Source organism: Saimiri boliviensis, chromosome 3 (assembly GCF_048565385.1).
Source record: "Saimiri boliviensis isolate mSaiBol1 chromosome 3, mSaiBol1.pri, whole genome shotgun sequence".
NCBI lineage: Eukaryota > Metazoa > Chordata > Mammalia > Primates > Cebidae > Saimiri > Saimiri boliviensis.
Window position 1 is genome coordinate 178,128,474 of NC_133451.1, and position 15,004 is coordinate 178,143,477.

Below are 15,004 nucleotides of genomic sequence, written 5' to 3' on the forward strand. Positions count from 1 at the left end.
AATATATTTCCAACAGCTAAATAAAAGCTCAAAGAGAAAAGCAGGTGAGAAAGACACAGGTTCTCCTCAGACAAGCTGACTGACAACTTTTAACAGAAGTCCATTATCACATCGTTACTAGGCTATATTTGGCTCCTTTACTGGACTTGTTTCTTTACATATTTACTGACTGAGTTTCGTCCAGTAAGGATCTGAGAAGAAGCCAGGTTGCAAATTCATGTAATCAACATTTAGGAAGCGCCCAACAAAAGCAGCATTGCTAACTGAAGCTGCCTGTACATCTCGTCAAGGCCTGACATAGCAGTGCTTGTCTCTAAGTGGCATTAGTATATCGTAGAACGAACACTTTTACAGATGAATAAAAATAACTGGAACTCTAAGATCTCCTTTATAGTAGTTTCCTTCTTTTTCTCTCTGAACAACAGTATGCTTCTGGCAAACTCTGAACTAGGATTTCAGCAGAAGAGTTGAGACGCGGGTGCTGGCCTAGCCTTTGCGAGCACGTACTCATTTCTGAAATCTTCAGTAAAATGAGTTAAGTACTAGCTTTTACTCATTCTACTTTGCAACCAAACATGGCAAACACCTGCCCTGTATTTCATTTGAGGATTTTACTGTACTTTTATAGATGCTATTTATCCTCCAAGACTTTCCATTTTAAAGACCTCACAGGGCTGCTGCATCACCACTGAGATGTAAGGAGAGACATCAGATCACCTCCAAACAGAAACAGAGCTAAAGGCATGGAATGCATCTCGAGATCACAGGCCAGGGACAGAACTGGCACCATCCTTCTCCAGTAGGCTGCAAACACCCTCATTTAACTACATGAAAACATAAAGACATTTACATGCTTTTGCCTCCTTCCACTCCCTAGATTTACACAAAGGCTTAGTTCTGAAATCTGCTCACTGAGGTTTTTCAAAAACACTAAGTGTATACTTAATAACCAAACTCCTTCACATCCCTTGCAATGCTGGTATGAAACATTATAATAAAACACAGAGTTTGGTGGTGAGAGCACGAATTCAAGTCTCTGTTTAGTGGCTATGTGACCCTGGGTAGTTTATTTACTCCTGGAATCCTCAGTAGTTTAACTGGGCCAATGCTGTATCCAATGAAATAATATATGTGAGTTGCTTAGCACAATAAATGGTGGCTAAGGCCCTCCTTGTTATAACTGTTAAGAGAGAGTACTACATAGATTCTGAATAGTTCCCGATGAGAATCTCCTGTTAATTCAAACGAAAACGTGCTGATTCTGATAATGGTTAAGTGGCTAGGCAAGAATCGCTGGGTCCAACTGCCACGTTAAGAGTTTTTACACAGCCGAGCGTGGTGGCTCACGCCTGTAATCCTAGCACTTTGGGAGGCCGCGATGGGTGGATCACCTGAGGTCAGGAGTTCAAGACAAGCCTGGCCATCACGGTTAAACCCCATCTTACAAAAAAAGACAAAAAGAAAAAAAAGAAAAAAAAAGAGGTTTTTTTTTTAATTTTTATTTTTTTTGAGACGGAGTGTCGCTCTTGTTACCCAGGCTGGAGTGCAATGGCGCGATCTCGGCTCACCGCAACCTCCGCCTCCTGGGTTCAGGCAATTCTCCTGCCTCAGCCTCCTGAGTAGCTGGGATTACAGGCACGCGCCACCATGCCCAGCTAATTTTTTGTATTTTTAGTAGAGACGGGGTTTCACCATGTTGACCAGGATGGTCTCGATCTCTTGACCTCGTGATCCGCCCGCCTCGGCCTCCCAAAGTGCTGGGATGACAGGCTTGAGCCACCACGCCCGGCCAAAAAAAGAGTTTTTACATAGCACGGAGAGAAATGCGTGCAGTGTTACCAGGGCGGCGCTCCTGGGTTGCGGGCGGGTGGAGCGCACGTCTAGGGGTGCAGGAGCCGCAGGGAGGGGTCGGAGGGAGGGGCCCCGCTGCTGTCACTCACGCGGGGGTGACGCCCTTGGGCAGCCCCAGGGCGTTGACGGCGGCCGGCGGCGGCTGCGAGGGCAGCAGGGCGCTGAGGAAGGCCGCGGGCGTCTGGCTGTGGCCGAAGCGGGCGGCGGGCGAGGAGCCGTGGGACGCGGGGCCCGGGCTCGGGAGCGGCGGCGGCGGCGGCGGCAGCGGGAACACGTCGGGCACCGGGAAGGCCGCCGTGGGGCTGAAGACCGGGGGCGGCGGCGGCGGCGGCGACGGCGAGGACGAGCCCCAGGGGGCGTCGGGCTCGGCGCCGAAGAGGGGCGCGAAGGGCGGCGCGGTCGCGCGAGCGAGCGGCCGGGGCGTCGGGGACATGGGCGACGGGAGGCTGGACGAGCCGGGGCTGGAGGCCGGCGTGCCGTGCCCCGACGCGGGCCCGAGGTTCTGCGCGGCGATGAACTGCTTGGGGCGCGCGTAGTTGAAGGAGCCGGAGGACTGCATGGCAGGGGTGGCGCGGGAGGCCAGCGCGCTCATGGGCTCCGGGGACGCGGGCGGCGCGCGGGCCGCGAGCTCGGGCAAGGCGGGCGGCGCGCTGCGGGCTGGCGGGGGCTGCCGGGCGCCGGCCTCCTGCTCCAGGCGGATCTGGTTCTGCAGTTGCTGGATCTTCAGTGGGTCCCTGCGGAGAGAGCAGCGACAGCTTCAGAGAGGGCGGCCGTGAGCGCGCGGGAGCCAGACCTGGCTTTGCACTCGCGCCCCGTGGGGAACACCCCGGGCGGGCGCACGTTCGCAGCCGGCGGGACGAGGGCGCTCCGGCGGTTCAGCTGGACCAGGCGCTAAGTCAGCGGATAGGCCCTTCCGGCTCACGGACCCGCGTCAGCCTCGCATAAGGGGATCTCAACCCGTTTACACAGCCTGATGGCGATGTGTCTGACTTCCAGGAACCACATTCTAACGGAATCAGAAATAGTAAGAGAAAAACATCTCGACATCGTTCTCAGTCCTCTCATTCGTAGCCGATTTTTGGTAAAAGAATTCTATCAGGATGAGAAAGTTAAAAGCAAAAACAAACACTTGTTTGAAGTTCTATTGGGTAGATGTAGGTTAGTCTTATTTGCCTACTCAGTGCTGTCAACTGTGCATTCAATAAATACCACAGGTGGATTTAAAACAAATTAATCTCCACATTTGTCTCGAAAGTTTGTATACAAAATTTTAGTAAACCAAATTGCCAATTTCTTACCAAACCTTAATACACACTAATAGTGTGTTATTTCAAACACATGTAAACAAGTGACATCTATAACATGTAGGTGTTCAATAAATAATAGCAAAGTATTAATTTTATAATGTGTACTTAATTCCCCAAATATTTACTTTTAAGAAGAGACGGTTAAAATTTTTATTTCTAAAATAAGAGCAAGCAGCTAGCAATGATCTAACAGCTCACTCTTTCACTCGAAAACTTTCCTGTGCATCCTGCCCGTTATTCACAGGTGAAGACAGGCACCAATAGCTGTCAAAAGAAACTTGAACAGAAGGTGGCACTGCAAGCTGCGGATCAAACAAGTACCCATGAGGAGACCAAGCTCTGTGCCTAACTTTAAATCTTTTAAAACTAGAACTCAAAACCCCAAACTTTCCTATCTATAGGCAAAAACCAAGCCTTCCAAAAAACTCAGCAATAAAAATAACCGAAGGTGCCAATAAAAAAGTGAAAAAGTATCTAGGTCTTTCATCAAGTATCATTAGATGTGGGAACATCAGCAAGTTCTAAACTCGGTCCTATGTTTGCTGTTCCCTTCTAGAATTATCCAGTAAAGAGATTACACTTAAGTCCATGAGAAGACAAAGACACCCTTGCTTGGGAACAGTAATGTACTGCATTTTATTACACAAAAGTACAATTAGTAAAAGCTTCTATGTTCCTAACATGTTCAAAGCATCACAGACTCCAACCACAAGGAACTCTGTTGGGTCCTAGTGAACTCGAGTGTTTTAAAAGCAGCCATGTCACTGCCGGGATTCACCACTGCCCTGAAGCTCCAGATGTCTGTGTGGTTTGGGGAGACCGTCCAGCACATGTGCTTTTGTATTCATGCATTTAGAACTGGCCCAGGAATAGAACTCATAAATACCACCCACCAGCTCTAAAATCCATTATCCAGCGCTCTCCTTTCTGAGTCCCCAAATGCTTCGTCTCCTGCCTTTGCTGTCTCTCTCTCATTTCCTAGCGAGGGGAGCATGCATCCTAGTCCCCGGATGTCGATCATCACTCTTCAGCTGACCTCTGCATCTGGGTTGGAAGCCATCTGTGTGGCTCTCCTGAAAGGTGCTGCTCCCCCACTCCGTACCCACCTGGGCTCGCCATGGCCAAAGCCACAGCTGTGTTTTAAGAATTTTGGGCTTGGCCTGGCATCAAGCAAACTGCTGTGTGTGGTGGCTCTGCTGAAGTAGCTGCAGACATCATACCATGCTCTGTACCTGATGTGAGGATTCCCTGGCCCCAGGATTAGGGAGTGACTCCTGGGAGCCAGTCTTCAAAGAAACTAGGTCAGGAGGCCCGACCATGACTATATTGGTTGTAAACTTCTCCATGGGGTCAGCCTACTCATTCCGGCATTAAAAAGAACCACCATGCTGCTAACCCAAGTAGGGTTAAAGCTGTGCAAGTGCTACTTTTAGGAGGAAGTGATTAATGTAGCATTACACGGAAGTGAATGGGCATTCTAGTGACATGGCTGCAGTGAGGAACTCTGCTAGAGTTTCAACTTCTCAGTTTCTCAGTGGTTCGGAGAGGTGTGAAGAATAGGGGTAGGGAAAAGGAGAGCAAAAATGCTTATTTTGAATTTTAAAGTGTCTGGCTATGTTTCTGTGCAAATGGTAAACACAAGTTAAATGGATTTCATATCTGGACTGTGATGAAATGCACAATTTTACCATTTTCTTCTTCCTCGTTAAGCTATTTTTATAAAAGTTGATTTTCAGAGATAAAAAGGCCAAGAGAATGAAAGGAGAAAGGCAAGATCGCCTGCAGCTTTTGGAAAGTACTTAGAAGTTATTCTCATAAGAAATTCAGGTCTGCTTTAGTTGCTCCATTTTTTTCTGCTGTCTTTTCTCTGAAAAATGAAGCTGAACTGAATGTTTTGGAAATACTATGCAATGGATGAAAAGTTAAGGGTTCTGGATGACCCTGGTTGCAATGTACTCTTGAGTGTCATTTGTTTAAATCTCTGGTCTTGCACAAGAATCCATCACATTTCTCCCAGCTTCTTTTTCCCCTCTACCTACCATACCCCTAATTCCAAAACTGCGAGCAGTTCCCCACTCTCCCCCACCCTTCAATTCTGGAAGTTTTCATGCTGAAGGAAATGAGACTGTCGCAGTCCACTTACACATGGGAACACTGGTTTTAAGTAACACTCAAGGCCACAGAGCCAGTTACCTGCAGAGCCAGGTCAGAACCCGTGTATGACCCCACTCTTTTCTACTCAAGCATGTGACATAAAAGAACCCTGACCTTCAATGTGACTTAAAAAAAAATCTGTGACTCTATTTTCCTTCTGAGGACTTTATTCACTTTTATGCCTTCTTGCAGCTCTAACGTCCAGGGCCTTTAGGGTCTGAATAATCAGTGAAGGGTTTAAATACATATTTAAGAATACTTGGCTTCAAAGAAAGTGCAAAGATGAGACGGTCTTGGCAGCTCAGGAAGGAAATTCGTACATGCTAACTTAATAGATTCCCCTCCTGCATTACAGAAAATCAGTCACTCCCTTAACCCAGTGGCTTGCACAAAGCTTTCAACAACAATAATTTTCCCCTTTGCTCCAAGAGATCTGACAGGGAGAAGGAGAGATGTACCATCCAACGTATTTCAATTCAGTCACCTCTCCTGCCACGAGATGAAAGCAGTTCAGAAAAAGTTACCCAGACCAAAAACACTGTCCTAAGCAGCAGAAAGGTACATGACATAAAAGTCTAGAGTCACAGATCAAGGGGCGTGGGACCCAGCTCAGCCGGCTACTAGCTGTGGGGTCTCTGTGAGAATTAAATGAGCGCAGTGCCTGGTTCAGAGTATGAGCTCAATACATCACCTTTCGCAGAAGAGAATCTTATCAACAATCCTGGTTACTCTACAAACCGCACTTTTTAAAAACAGGAACGACGCTTCACTGGTGGCAGGGGATTTTTCCCCTTCACCCATTCCCATTGCAAGCGGCTGGCAAGGGAACGCAGCGGCAGGTAGGCCGATGAGAACCGGAGGTGCGCTGAGTCATGAGACTGGCAGACGGCTGGTGCTGGCCGCGCTCCTCCCCCTTCTCCTCATCATGGAGCTGCAGGGCACTTGCCATGTGCCTCGCCCTGGCGACACACTCCAACCCTAGAAGGTAGGGATTGTTATCCCCATTGCAAAAATTCACCGTCAGTTAGTGAGGTCAAGTAATGTGTCCATGGGCAGAACCTGGATGTGAAGGGCTAGCTGGCTCAGAAGCCTGGTGCTACGTCATTTTCTGTAGAGTGCTCAGTCAACAAAACATGTTTGTTAAAATTTCGGTTATTATTACTACGTATTACGTTTTCTCTGGGAAACTGCAACCCAAGTTCACAATAAATGATGTGAAAGCAAACCCCTGAAAAGCAACTTGTATGTAAATTGGAAATGCCTGGTATGTCTCTCTGGAGCAGTATCTGGATTGCAAGTAATTTATCCCCTGCTCATAATAAAGATGGAGTATTCCTAATTGTCTAGAAAAATTCTTGAGATCACAAAGCTGAGAACATGTGTGATCTATGAATAAATCTGCTGTTGGTTGATACGCTTTCTTTCATACTTGCTTGTGTGATAGGAAAGCCATTTGTATGGTGAAGAGTTGCCACACTGCACCTTCTGAGCCATCGCTCCTCTGGTCCTGATACGTATAAGCACTTTAAAGGTAAGGAAGGTAACTTTCAGCATCCCCTCAGCACCTGGCCAGACACTGAACATGGTGGACTCACCACTGTCGACGATGACAATGACAGAAATGTCTTGCTGCGATTTCTGTACCCACTGGGCTCATCAGGCATGTTGAGTAGGACATTCCTATGCTAGGAGGGTCCCATATTGGACTGGGAAATCTGAAGAATTTTCAAATGAAGGTCAGTAAGTGAATTAGGGGATAAGCTGCTGGGTGTTCCCACAATATATTCCCATCTGGCTAAGATTAGCTCAGAATCATATGCATAAGAGCTCAAATATATCAATTCTAGGAACATATAAAATAGAAAATAAAACTCCTCCAAGGGCTTCCCATTCAGGTGGTATAGTTCAGTTCCATCTACAACTTTATTATAGTAGTGCTTCAATTGTCTTCTACAGTTCCATTACTCATAGCTTAATTGGTGTCTTCGTATCACAGGAGCTAGGTCCACTGCATGAAGGTCACTATCTAACAACTGGATCTGTTTAGCACTAACTTATGATTGCCCCTTGGGAAACGGTACACAAATCACAATCTCAAGAACAGTCATTTACACAATAAGGATTAATAGGAGACAAATGGGAATTTATGCACTGGGCTTATGGGAGATGAGTGCAAGAATAATTCACATACACTCCCCTAAGGCTGTGGGGAGGCCAGGGATAAAAATGTGGATTTTCTACAAAGTACCAGAAACAAAAGAATGCTAGAACTAAATGGATTACTGCTTGGGAATATGTTTAAGTTTAAAATGTATTGCATAAGGACATAGGTTTCCTTTACTACAAAGCCGTTTTTTGACCTTGCATGCATTCTGAATCTTTTGTAAATTGTGCTGACTTTCCAAAGCCAGAACTGAACACAATTACAGAGGAGGGTTCAAGGGAGAAGTGACCTGAGTGAAATCAGCACATGACTTGAGTCTCTTTTAGAGACTTTTCCTTTGTACTTACAATAAGAGCCACTTTTGGCTCCACCACAGAAAAACAGTAGCTCTGTATGTCTTCATCCATAAAGTTGATCTCTATTTGAAGTCATTCCATGTACCATGAGAGAGGGGTTGGGCGGGGAGGGGAACAATTGATGACCAAGTCCTAATCCTCCTGGGAACCTCTCTGGAATATCAAAGGATGGCTGAGTCTCTTATGTAACAGAAGGAACAGGAATGAGAGGTAGGGAGATGGTGCTCTGTCAAGGGTCAGTAGCAATGTGAACTGTTTCTCAGAAGTTGACTCCTGCTCCTGGCTCCCAGATGTTGTGATTTCTCATCTAGGAGGTCTGTGGAGATCCAACTTTCTGTGGGGTAAATGGTCACTCTGGCTCTGGGAGGGCTGCAAGATGTGGTCCAAAGCATTTCTAGCCCCCGAGAAGAGCAGGATTTGTAGCCAGACATAAATTGCCCATGATAAGGGACAGGCTTTGACAATGCTGCAGTTGTGATGTCCGGATGAATCTGATCGACAGGGAACACTGGTGCTTCAGCTCCAGCTGCCTTTGGGGGAGGAATGCGAGGTCAGTTTCTAAAACAGTCGACTCTGCACCACAGTTAAATGGCCAAAATGATTTTCATTTCTACTGATGCAAAGGCCAGTGGAAACAGCAGGAATACATTAGTTAATTCTTATAAAAACTATGCTAATTTAGTGGACATTAAAAGGAATTAATGCAGACTGTTCCTAATAGAAAATGTTTGATTTTAATTCTTAACACAGGCCAAGTACACTTTTGAAGAAAAATCTGTTTTTCCACTTTTTTCAATGCTTGAGGTACAATCAGTGATCTCATTTCTAATTGAAACACCAAAGGAAAGCTCCCTGTGAAGCAGATGTTGAGGAACTTGAAGGTCTTGGTATAAAATTTCTCTGAGATTTTGAAGAATTACGGAAGAAAGGGCAGATATTTCACTTTGTCTTACAGTAAAATGATGAATTTGGCATATTTTCAGGTTTCATATGGTTAATGTTTCCTCAACTCTTCATTTTCATTCATCAAACAGAGGCTGGTGCCAAGCCTTGAGTCACTTCCATCATAGCTTATGCTTGCTGGGTTGAATACATCCAAAACAGTGGGGTGGAGTCAGTATTTGTGAGTTGATTACTACTAAGGGTAGGGTGTCATCTCTTTCCAAACAAATCGCCAGTATCTACTCCTCCAGTATCTTTGCAAAAAACAGCAATTCTGTGACTTCACTGAGCCCTCTGTTTTCAGTATCTTCTTCTTTACTCACAGGGAAGCCACTCAATAAATATCTGTTGAATTTAATTGAAATCCCTAGATTTCTATACAGTGTAAAACTCCTTGCTCCATCAAGCTGTATGGCACTCAGCAACACAGCTCCATTTCCAGAGTCCTCTTAGAAAGCAAGCCGCTATCATGCAGTTACTTACTAGTAAAAACAGGGAGTCAGCCCAGCAGAGAAGAGTTCTGATAGCGCAGCTCCAGCTTTGCCATGTTCTGTTCATGACTTTGGATAATTCATTTATCTTTTCTGGGGTAGGTTCTCAACGTTCAGTCCTAAGAAACTTTTAGATTTTATGACCTGTCCTTTTTAGTCCTGTAAGATTTAAACATTATAAGGAAACGAATTTCCAAGAAACTGGTAAACTAGTACACTTGGACAACTAAATGAGTCCAACTATGGTCTTGATTTGGGCGTGTGCATCTATTAACCTTGTGCACATGCTGTTTTCACACCTATTTCAACTGTTTTTGAAAATGTATCTATCAGTTTTTGGAAAACAAGGAGATGCAAAGGCATTTGAGAGGCGGATAAAAACAATTCCACGGTAAATCTTACAAAAGGAAGACTTATTCTGTGAATAATCTGTTCTGTGAATATTCTGTTAACTAACTGGCTAACATTAGTTGCATTTTTTTTTTCTTAAGACAGATATACCTATAGATAAATTCTACCCAGTCAAGACAAAAATAGCTTTTAGGTTTTGTGTGTCTCAACATAGTTTCTATGGGGCTAGAGTTGGATGTGGTTCTGCTATAATGCTTTCCCTTAAAGAAAACATGTGAACTATTTCAGTGGTGGGTGGCCAGTGTTCTGCTAGTAACCCTTTCCCCATCTTTTGGATGTTTTGGCCTGATTTTGTACGTCTTCCAAAAACTAATTTGATGTTTCATTCAATGTGAAGATAGGGTTGTGCTGTGCTCGGCAGTCCCAGGCTTTTCTCTGCCCTCCTTCTTGATGCCTCTGCAGCATCTGACAGTGGCTTACCCATTCCATCTTTCTGGAAGTACATTCTCCGTTGGCATCACTAATACAACCCTCCTTGTTCCCAGACTTTGGGGACTGTGCCCGCCTTCCTTCAGTGGTTCTTCTCCATCTCTCTCCAAGTGGGTACTCTACCGAGATCTAAACTGGATGCTCCTCTTTGCACCACGAGTCAGCTCCATCACTCCCACTCCCTGAGCTAACCCAGCCTTCAGTCCCGAATTCCATTTCCACTTCCACGTGACATAAATGAGCTACTTCATTTTAAACTTGTGTCTGGACAGAGCTCCTCTCACCCTGATCCAACTTTTCTCCCTAAAATGATAACTGATATTTAAGATACCCACAATTTGGTCTCAAAACCGTCCTAACAATCTCATCTCCAGCTACTGCTGCTCTGTCTCCACCTTTCCATTCTTCTTAGTTACTTACTGTTCCCCAGACCGATTTTGAATTTTCCTTCCTGCTGGCCTCTTCTCATGCACTGCCCTCTTGGACGGCTACTCCACCAATTTCTCTCTATCCACTGTCTTCATCCTTCTATGCCCGTTTCAATGCCCATCTCTTCTTGAAGCCTTCCCTAATAACACCTAGCAGTTCTTACTCCCTCCTCCAACTACTCCAGCCCTCAAGGCTGGCACGGCATTATCTCACACGCCAGCCCAGATCACCGGAGCCAGATATGTTGTCTTGTTGATTATTACAGTGTTTTGCATATAGATGTCAGTTACTACCTGTCAGAAGTTTGCCAGGCACCTTTTGTGTGGAATACAGGAAAGGGAAATGCATCTTCTAATAAAGGAGATCGTATGTATCAGGGCTCTTATAGTAACAGTACTCATATATTTCTGGCTTGTTAGTATCCAAAATGTGAAACTCCCAAACCTGAACAAGAGCATTTGTGAACCTGGTAATACAGCTCCTCATCTGGCATCTGTGAGGCACTCCATCATGTTCCAGGCAGCAGCAGACTGTGCTGCTGCCCAGTTTCCATTTTATTTGGTTATCAGTCAAAAATGCAGTAAGTTTCTGTTTACCTTGAGGAGAAAGGGGTATTTCTAGTTCTTGGTAAGAACCTTAGTCATCTCTAGGCAGCTCTTTTTGAGAGGGCCCATTCTTCCCATACCTGTACTGTTCTACAGTGACTTTTTCAAAACAGAGACTGTATCCTGAGATAACAAAGTTGGTCCCTGTACAGATAGAGGAAACAGTTCCCTTGTGTGTCCACTGTGTAGTACAGAAGTCCTAAAGATCAGACAGAGTGTTTCCAACAAGGCCGCATTGAGTGACTGTGTTGAGCTAGAATCTAAAGCACTGATATCTGCCTGGAACATCACACTCACGTCTGTATTCACCTTTCAAGTGTTGTGGAAGTCCTGCTGGGAATTGCTTATGGCTGATACTAAGTTAAAGAACATGTAGGTGGAGGTCATGCTTTACTTCTGGAAGAAGAATGAGGCCAATGGTTGAATGCATGGCAGTAAGCATTCATAAAAGCAAGTCGTGACTCACTAGTAGGTGGAGGATTGAATGAGTTTCTTCTTAAAGTCAGTTTCCTGAAACTCCAAGCAAGGCAGACATCTGTTTTTATTCTCTACCATTCTTCTTTCATCTGGTATCAGCTCTCCTCCCTCCCCTTACAGATCTGCTTCTATCCTATTCCCTGTGGGTCTGCTAGTCACAACCCTCGCACCCTTGGCTGCCGGGTGAGCATGTGATTCAGGACTAGTCAACTGGCATATGGCTTTAGCAAATTATTCAAGGGTAAGTATATAACCCAGGTCAGGCCAGGCCAATCAGGGCCTTTCCCTGGGACTTCTCATACTGAGGATGGAAGGGAAATGTGTCCAGAAGGATAGAATCCTCTGGAATTCCTGGCCATTATGGAAGGGTCTACAAAATGGAACCTAGTACATAAAAAGCAGCCAGTTCTTTAGATAAAAGAAACAGGGAGAGAAGCGGTTAAAATTTGAACACTGTTTTAACAGCAGGATCCAGATAACCCTCAGAACAGTTTTATCTCTGAATTCTCTCTTTCTTGTTTTTTACTTAAATTCGTTCAAATGATCTCTTAACACTTTTAAGAAAGGGGTCTTGGAAACCAACAAGTCCAATTTCCTTATTTTACAGATATACAAATGGAAGCACAAGGAGATCGAGAAATCGCTGTTATCAGCCAGTTGGTGCCAAAGGCCCAGCAAGAACATCTTGCTGTTAAGAACATAAGGGTCAATCTAATAGCACTATCGGAAGTTAAGAATCAATAAATGGATGAATACATAGACTGTTCATAAACTTGTGAAAGAAACTACCAGAACGACTACAAACAAATCGTTTCATGTGTTGACCTCTGGAGAGTGAGACTGGAATGAGGCGGAGGGAGGAAGTCTTTTATTTTTGCATTTTATCATCTTCTATACTGACTGACTCTTTTAAACTATGTGCATATAAAAAATAGAGTGGTTAAAAAGACTCTTAAAACATCAAATTCCAGAAGTTTGTAAGGTAAAGAAGGTCCTGGACAGCAACAAAGTATCCTGGAGGCCTGAGAAGGGCATCCACTCATCCATTCTCTGTGTTTAATGCTGCCAGGGAGGCCTTTTCCAAAGAATTTCATCAAGAATGACTGTTGCTAGTGCTGCCAGCGCCAACAGCGTCGCCACTATCTAGTGATGAGAGCTTACTGTGATGGAGCACTTGCTATGTACCAAACGCCATTTTAAGCACTTTAGCCATATAAGCTCATTTCATTTTTATAAAAACCCTAGGAGAGAGGCCACTTTTATTATCTCCATTTTACAGATGAGGAAATTGAGGCACAAAGATACACAGCAATTGAGGCACGAGACTATGCAGTGGGAAAGAAGAGGAGACGGGATTTAAACTGAAGCGCTCTGGCTCATGACCGTGATGTTACCATGTCTCTAATCAAAGCACCACGACTTATCTAGTTTTTGCCAAGTGCAGCGTGACTTCCTCAGACACGGAGGACCTTTCTAATTTGGGTTCCACTCAAGAGGATGGCTCTCAGTCTGTTGCTCCTACCCCGTCTCTTTGTTACTGCAATGTGGATACTGCAATGACGCTCGGCACAGCTATAGAGACATCCCGGCTATGTCCTGAATACATTCTATACATACAATTTTAGGGAGCTGTGTCTCATATGCTAGGCGTAAAAACTTTTATTTACCGGGAAAACTGTAAGAATGTACAAAGCAACCTGAAGGAATTGATTTTGAAACTAAGAAATTAAATTTCCTTCTAGAATTTCTTATTTCAGCCCAAGTACCATCAACTAGCATTCATTATATTGAGAAACTAGTGAACGGTTGGTCTCTACTAACCAGACAACCTGTATTTATAGCTAAACATTGTACATCCAAAATATCTGAACATGAGGATGAAACCAACTGATAAAACTGCTTACTTCATATTTTCCAAGTATAATATTAATTCAAATTTCTGAGAAAAATCGAGAGACATATCACATAAAGACAATATATACTACTGTGGAATTTCATGGTATGGAAGTTCCTACGTACTTATAGTTCTGTCTTTAACTGTCCTTTCTAACACAATGTTTGTTGTAGAAAAAAATAAACACAGGAAGAATAATGTCCAAAATAATTGGATTTGAATTCTTAAAAACAGCTTGACATGGATGTGTGTGTGTTTGTGTGTGTGTGTGTGTGAATGATGCAGGGTCTTGCTCTATTGCCCAGGCTGGAGTGAATTAGCATCTGATCTTGGCTCACTGCAGCCTCCTGGGCTCAAGCAATCCTTCCGCCTCAGCCTCCTGAGTAGCTGGAACTACTGGTGTGTGTCACCATACCCAGCTGAATTTTTTTTTAAGTAGAGACAGTGTCTCACTATGTTGCCCAGGCTGGTCTCAAACCCCTGGGCTCAAGCAATCCTCAATCCTCCCACCTCGGCCTCCCCAAGTGTTGGGAGCCTAAATCGCCTTGTTCTTAAGTCACCAACAGCCCTTTTAGCATCTCCTCCATTGGGTTACTTGGTGCTTTCCCTGGTAGACATGACTGTGCCACCAATTATCTGTGTGGCCTTGCCTAAATCATTCTCAGTCTGACTTTCTTCATATCTTTGCAACAGATCATTGAATTATTTTTAAATAGTCCCTTTTACATATTTTTAAAATTCGCCCATGCTATAAAATTCACTTTTTAGTCTTTTAAGATTGTACATCTGAATATTACTAATATTACTCATCTGTTATGCTGTTCCATCTCTTGAGAGATTGTATCTAAATATGCTGCAATCTGGGAACATTATATCACAGGCTGATAAACAACTCTATAAAAGATGACTTTTCAAATTTCAATTAACATAGGCTTATAACTGAAGAACTAAACATTTGTGAATAAATAATAATAATGTCACCAATAACATCTTCTACATATTTTGGTCTTGCAATCAATGTGAGGAATGCACAGTTGGATCTGGGTACTCCGGGTAATTTATTTCCTCCTACAGGTCGACCATTGCTAGTTGAAATGCTAATGGCCAAGATATACAAGCCAAGGGTTCCCTGGTGTGAAGGCAGGGCTTGCCTGATCATCAGACTCCCATCCCAACCTCTCATCTGAAGTAGGAGAACGTTCTTGAAAACGCTCAAAAATGTATTTTGGCAAGCTCAAGAGACGTAGCCTAGCAGCATGAATTAAGAGACTGTGACCGTGGAAAAGAACTCTAAGTTGTAAATGGCTTTGGCCCTTCTTAGCTTTTGACCAGCTGACCTTGACGTTCCTCAGAGGCCAAAGGAAGAGACGCAATGAAGACAGTGCTGCCAGCCATCTCCCCTCAGCAGGCAGGGCCAGGCTTTCCGGCAGTGGATGAGGTCTATCCAGGCTGCCTTGGGGAAAACTATAATAAATGAGGGTCCCTCCCTGAGAA

The 15,004-nt window shown here is 44.4% G+C and overlaps 2 protein-coding genes across 9 annotated transcripts in view; one reads left to right on the forward strand and one right to left on the reverse strand.

Annotated features, from left to right (window-relative positions):
- The window catches only part of CBR4 (carbonyl reductase 4), a 137,010-nt gene that overhangs the window by 115,421 nt on the left and 6,585 nt on the right, over nt 1-15,004 (forward strand). The window contains exons 5-6 of one of the 2 annotated variants that reach the window (XR_012517052.1): nt 6,757-6,843; nt 12,224-13,615. Coding sequence is in view for 1 of the 2 variants with exons in the window: in XM_074396997.1 (XP_074253098.1) it covers nt 6,757-6,776 (20 nt within the window). In the remaining variant the exon portion in view is untranslated. Of the gene's footprint in view, nt 1-6,756; nt 7,198-12,223; nt 13,616-15,004 lie in introns of those variants that run through there. The other variant, XM_074396997.1, reaches the window with a different exon arrangement.
- PALLD (palladin, cytoskeletal associated protein) overlaps nt 1-15,004 on the reverse strand; it is a 449,105-nt gene that overhangs the window by 45,072 nt on the left and 389,029 nt on the right. For 4 of the 7 annotated variants that reach the window (XM_039479028.2, XM_039479030.2, XM_039479026.2 and 1 more), the window contains exon 11: nt 1,941-2,585. The exons of the other annotated variants lie outside the window; for them this stretch is intronic. In XM_039479028.2, coding sequence (XP_039334962.2) covers nt 1,941-2,585 — 645 coding nt within the window. The remainder of the gene's footprint in view (nt 1-1,940; nt 2,586-15,004) is intronic. 7 annotated transcript variants of the gene reach the window in all.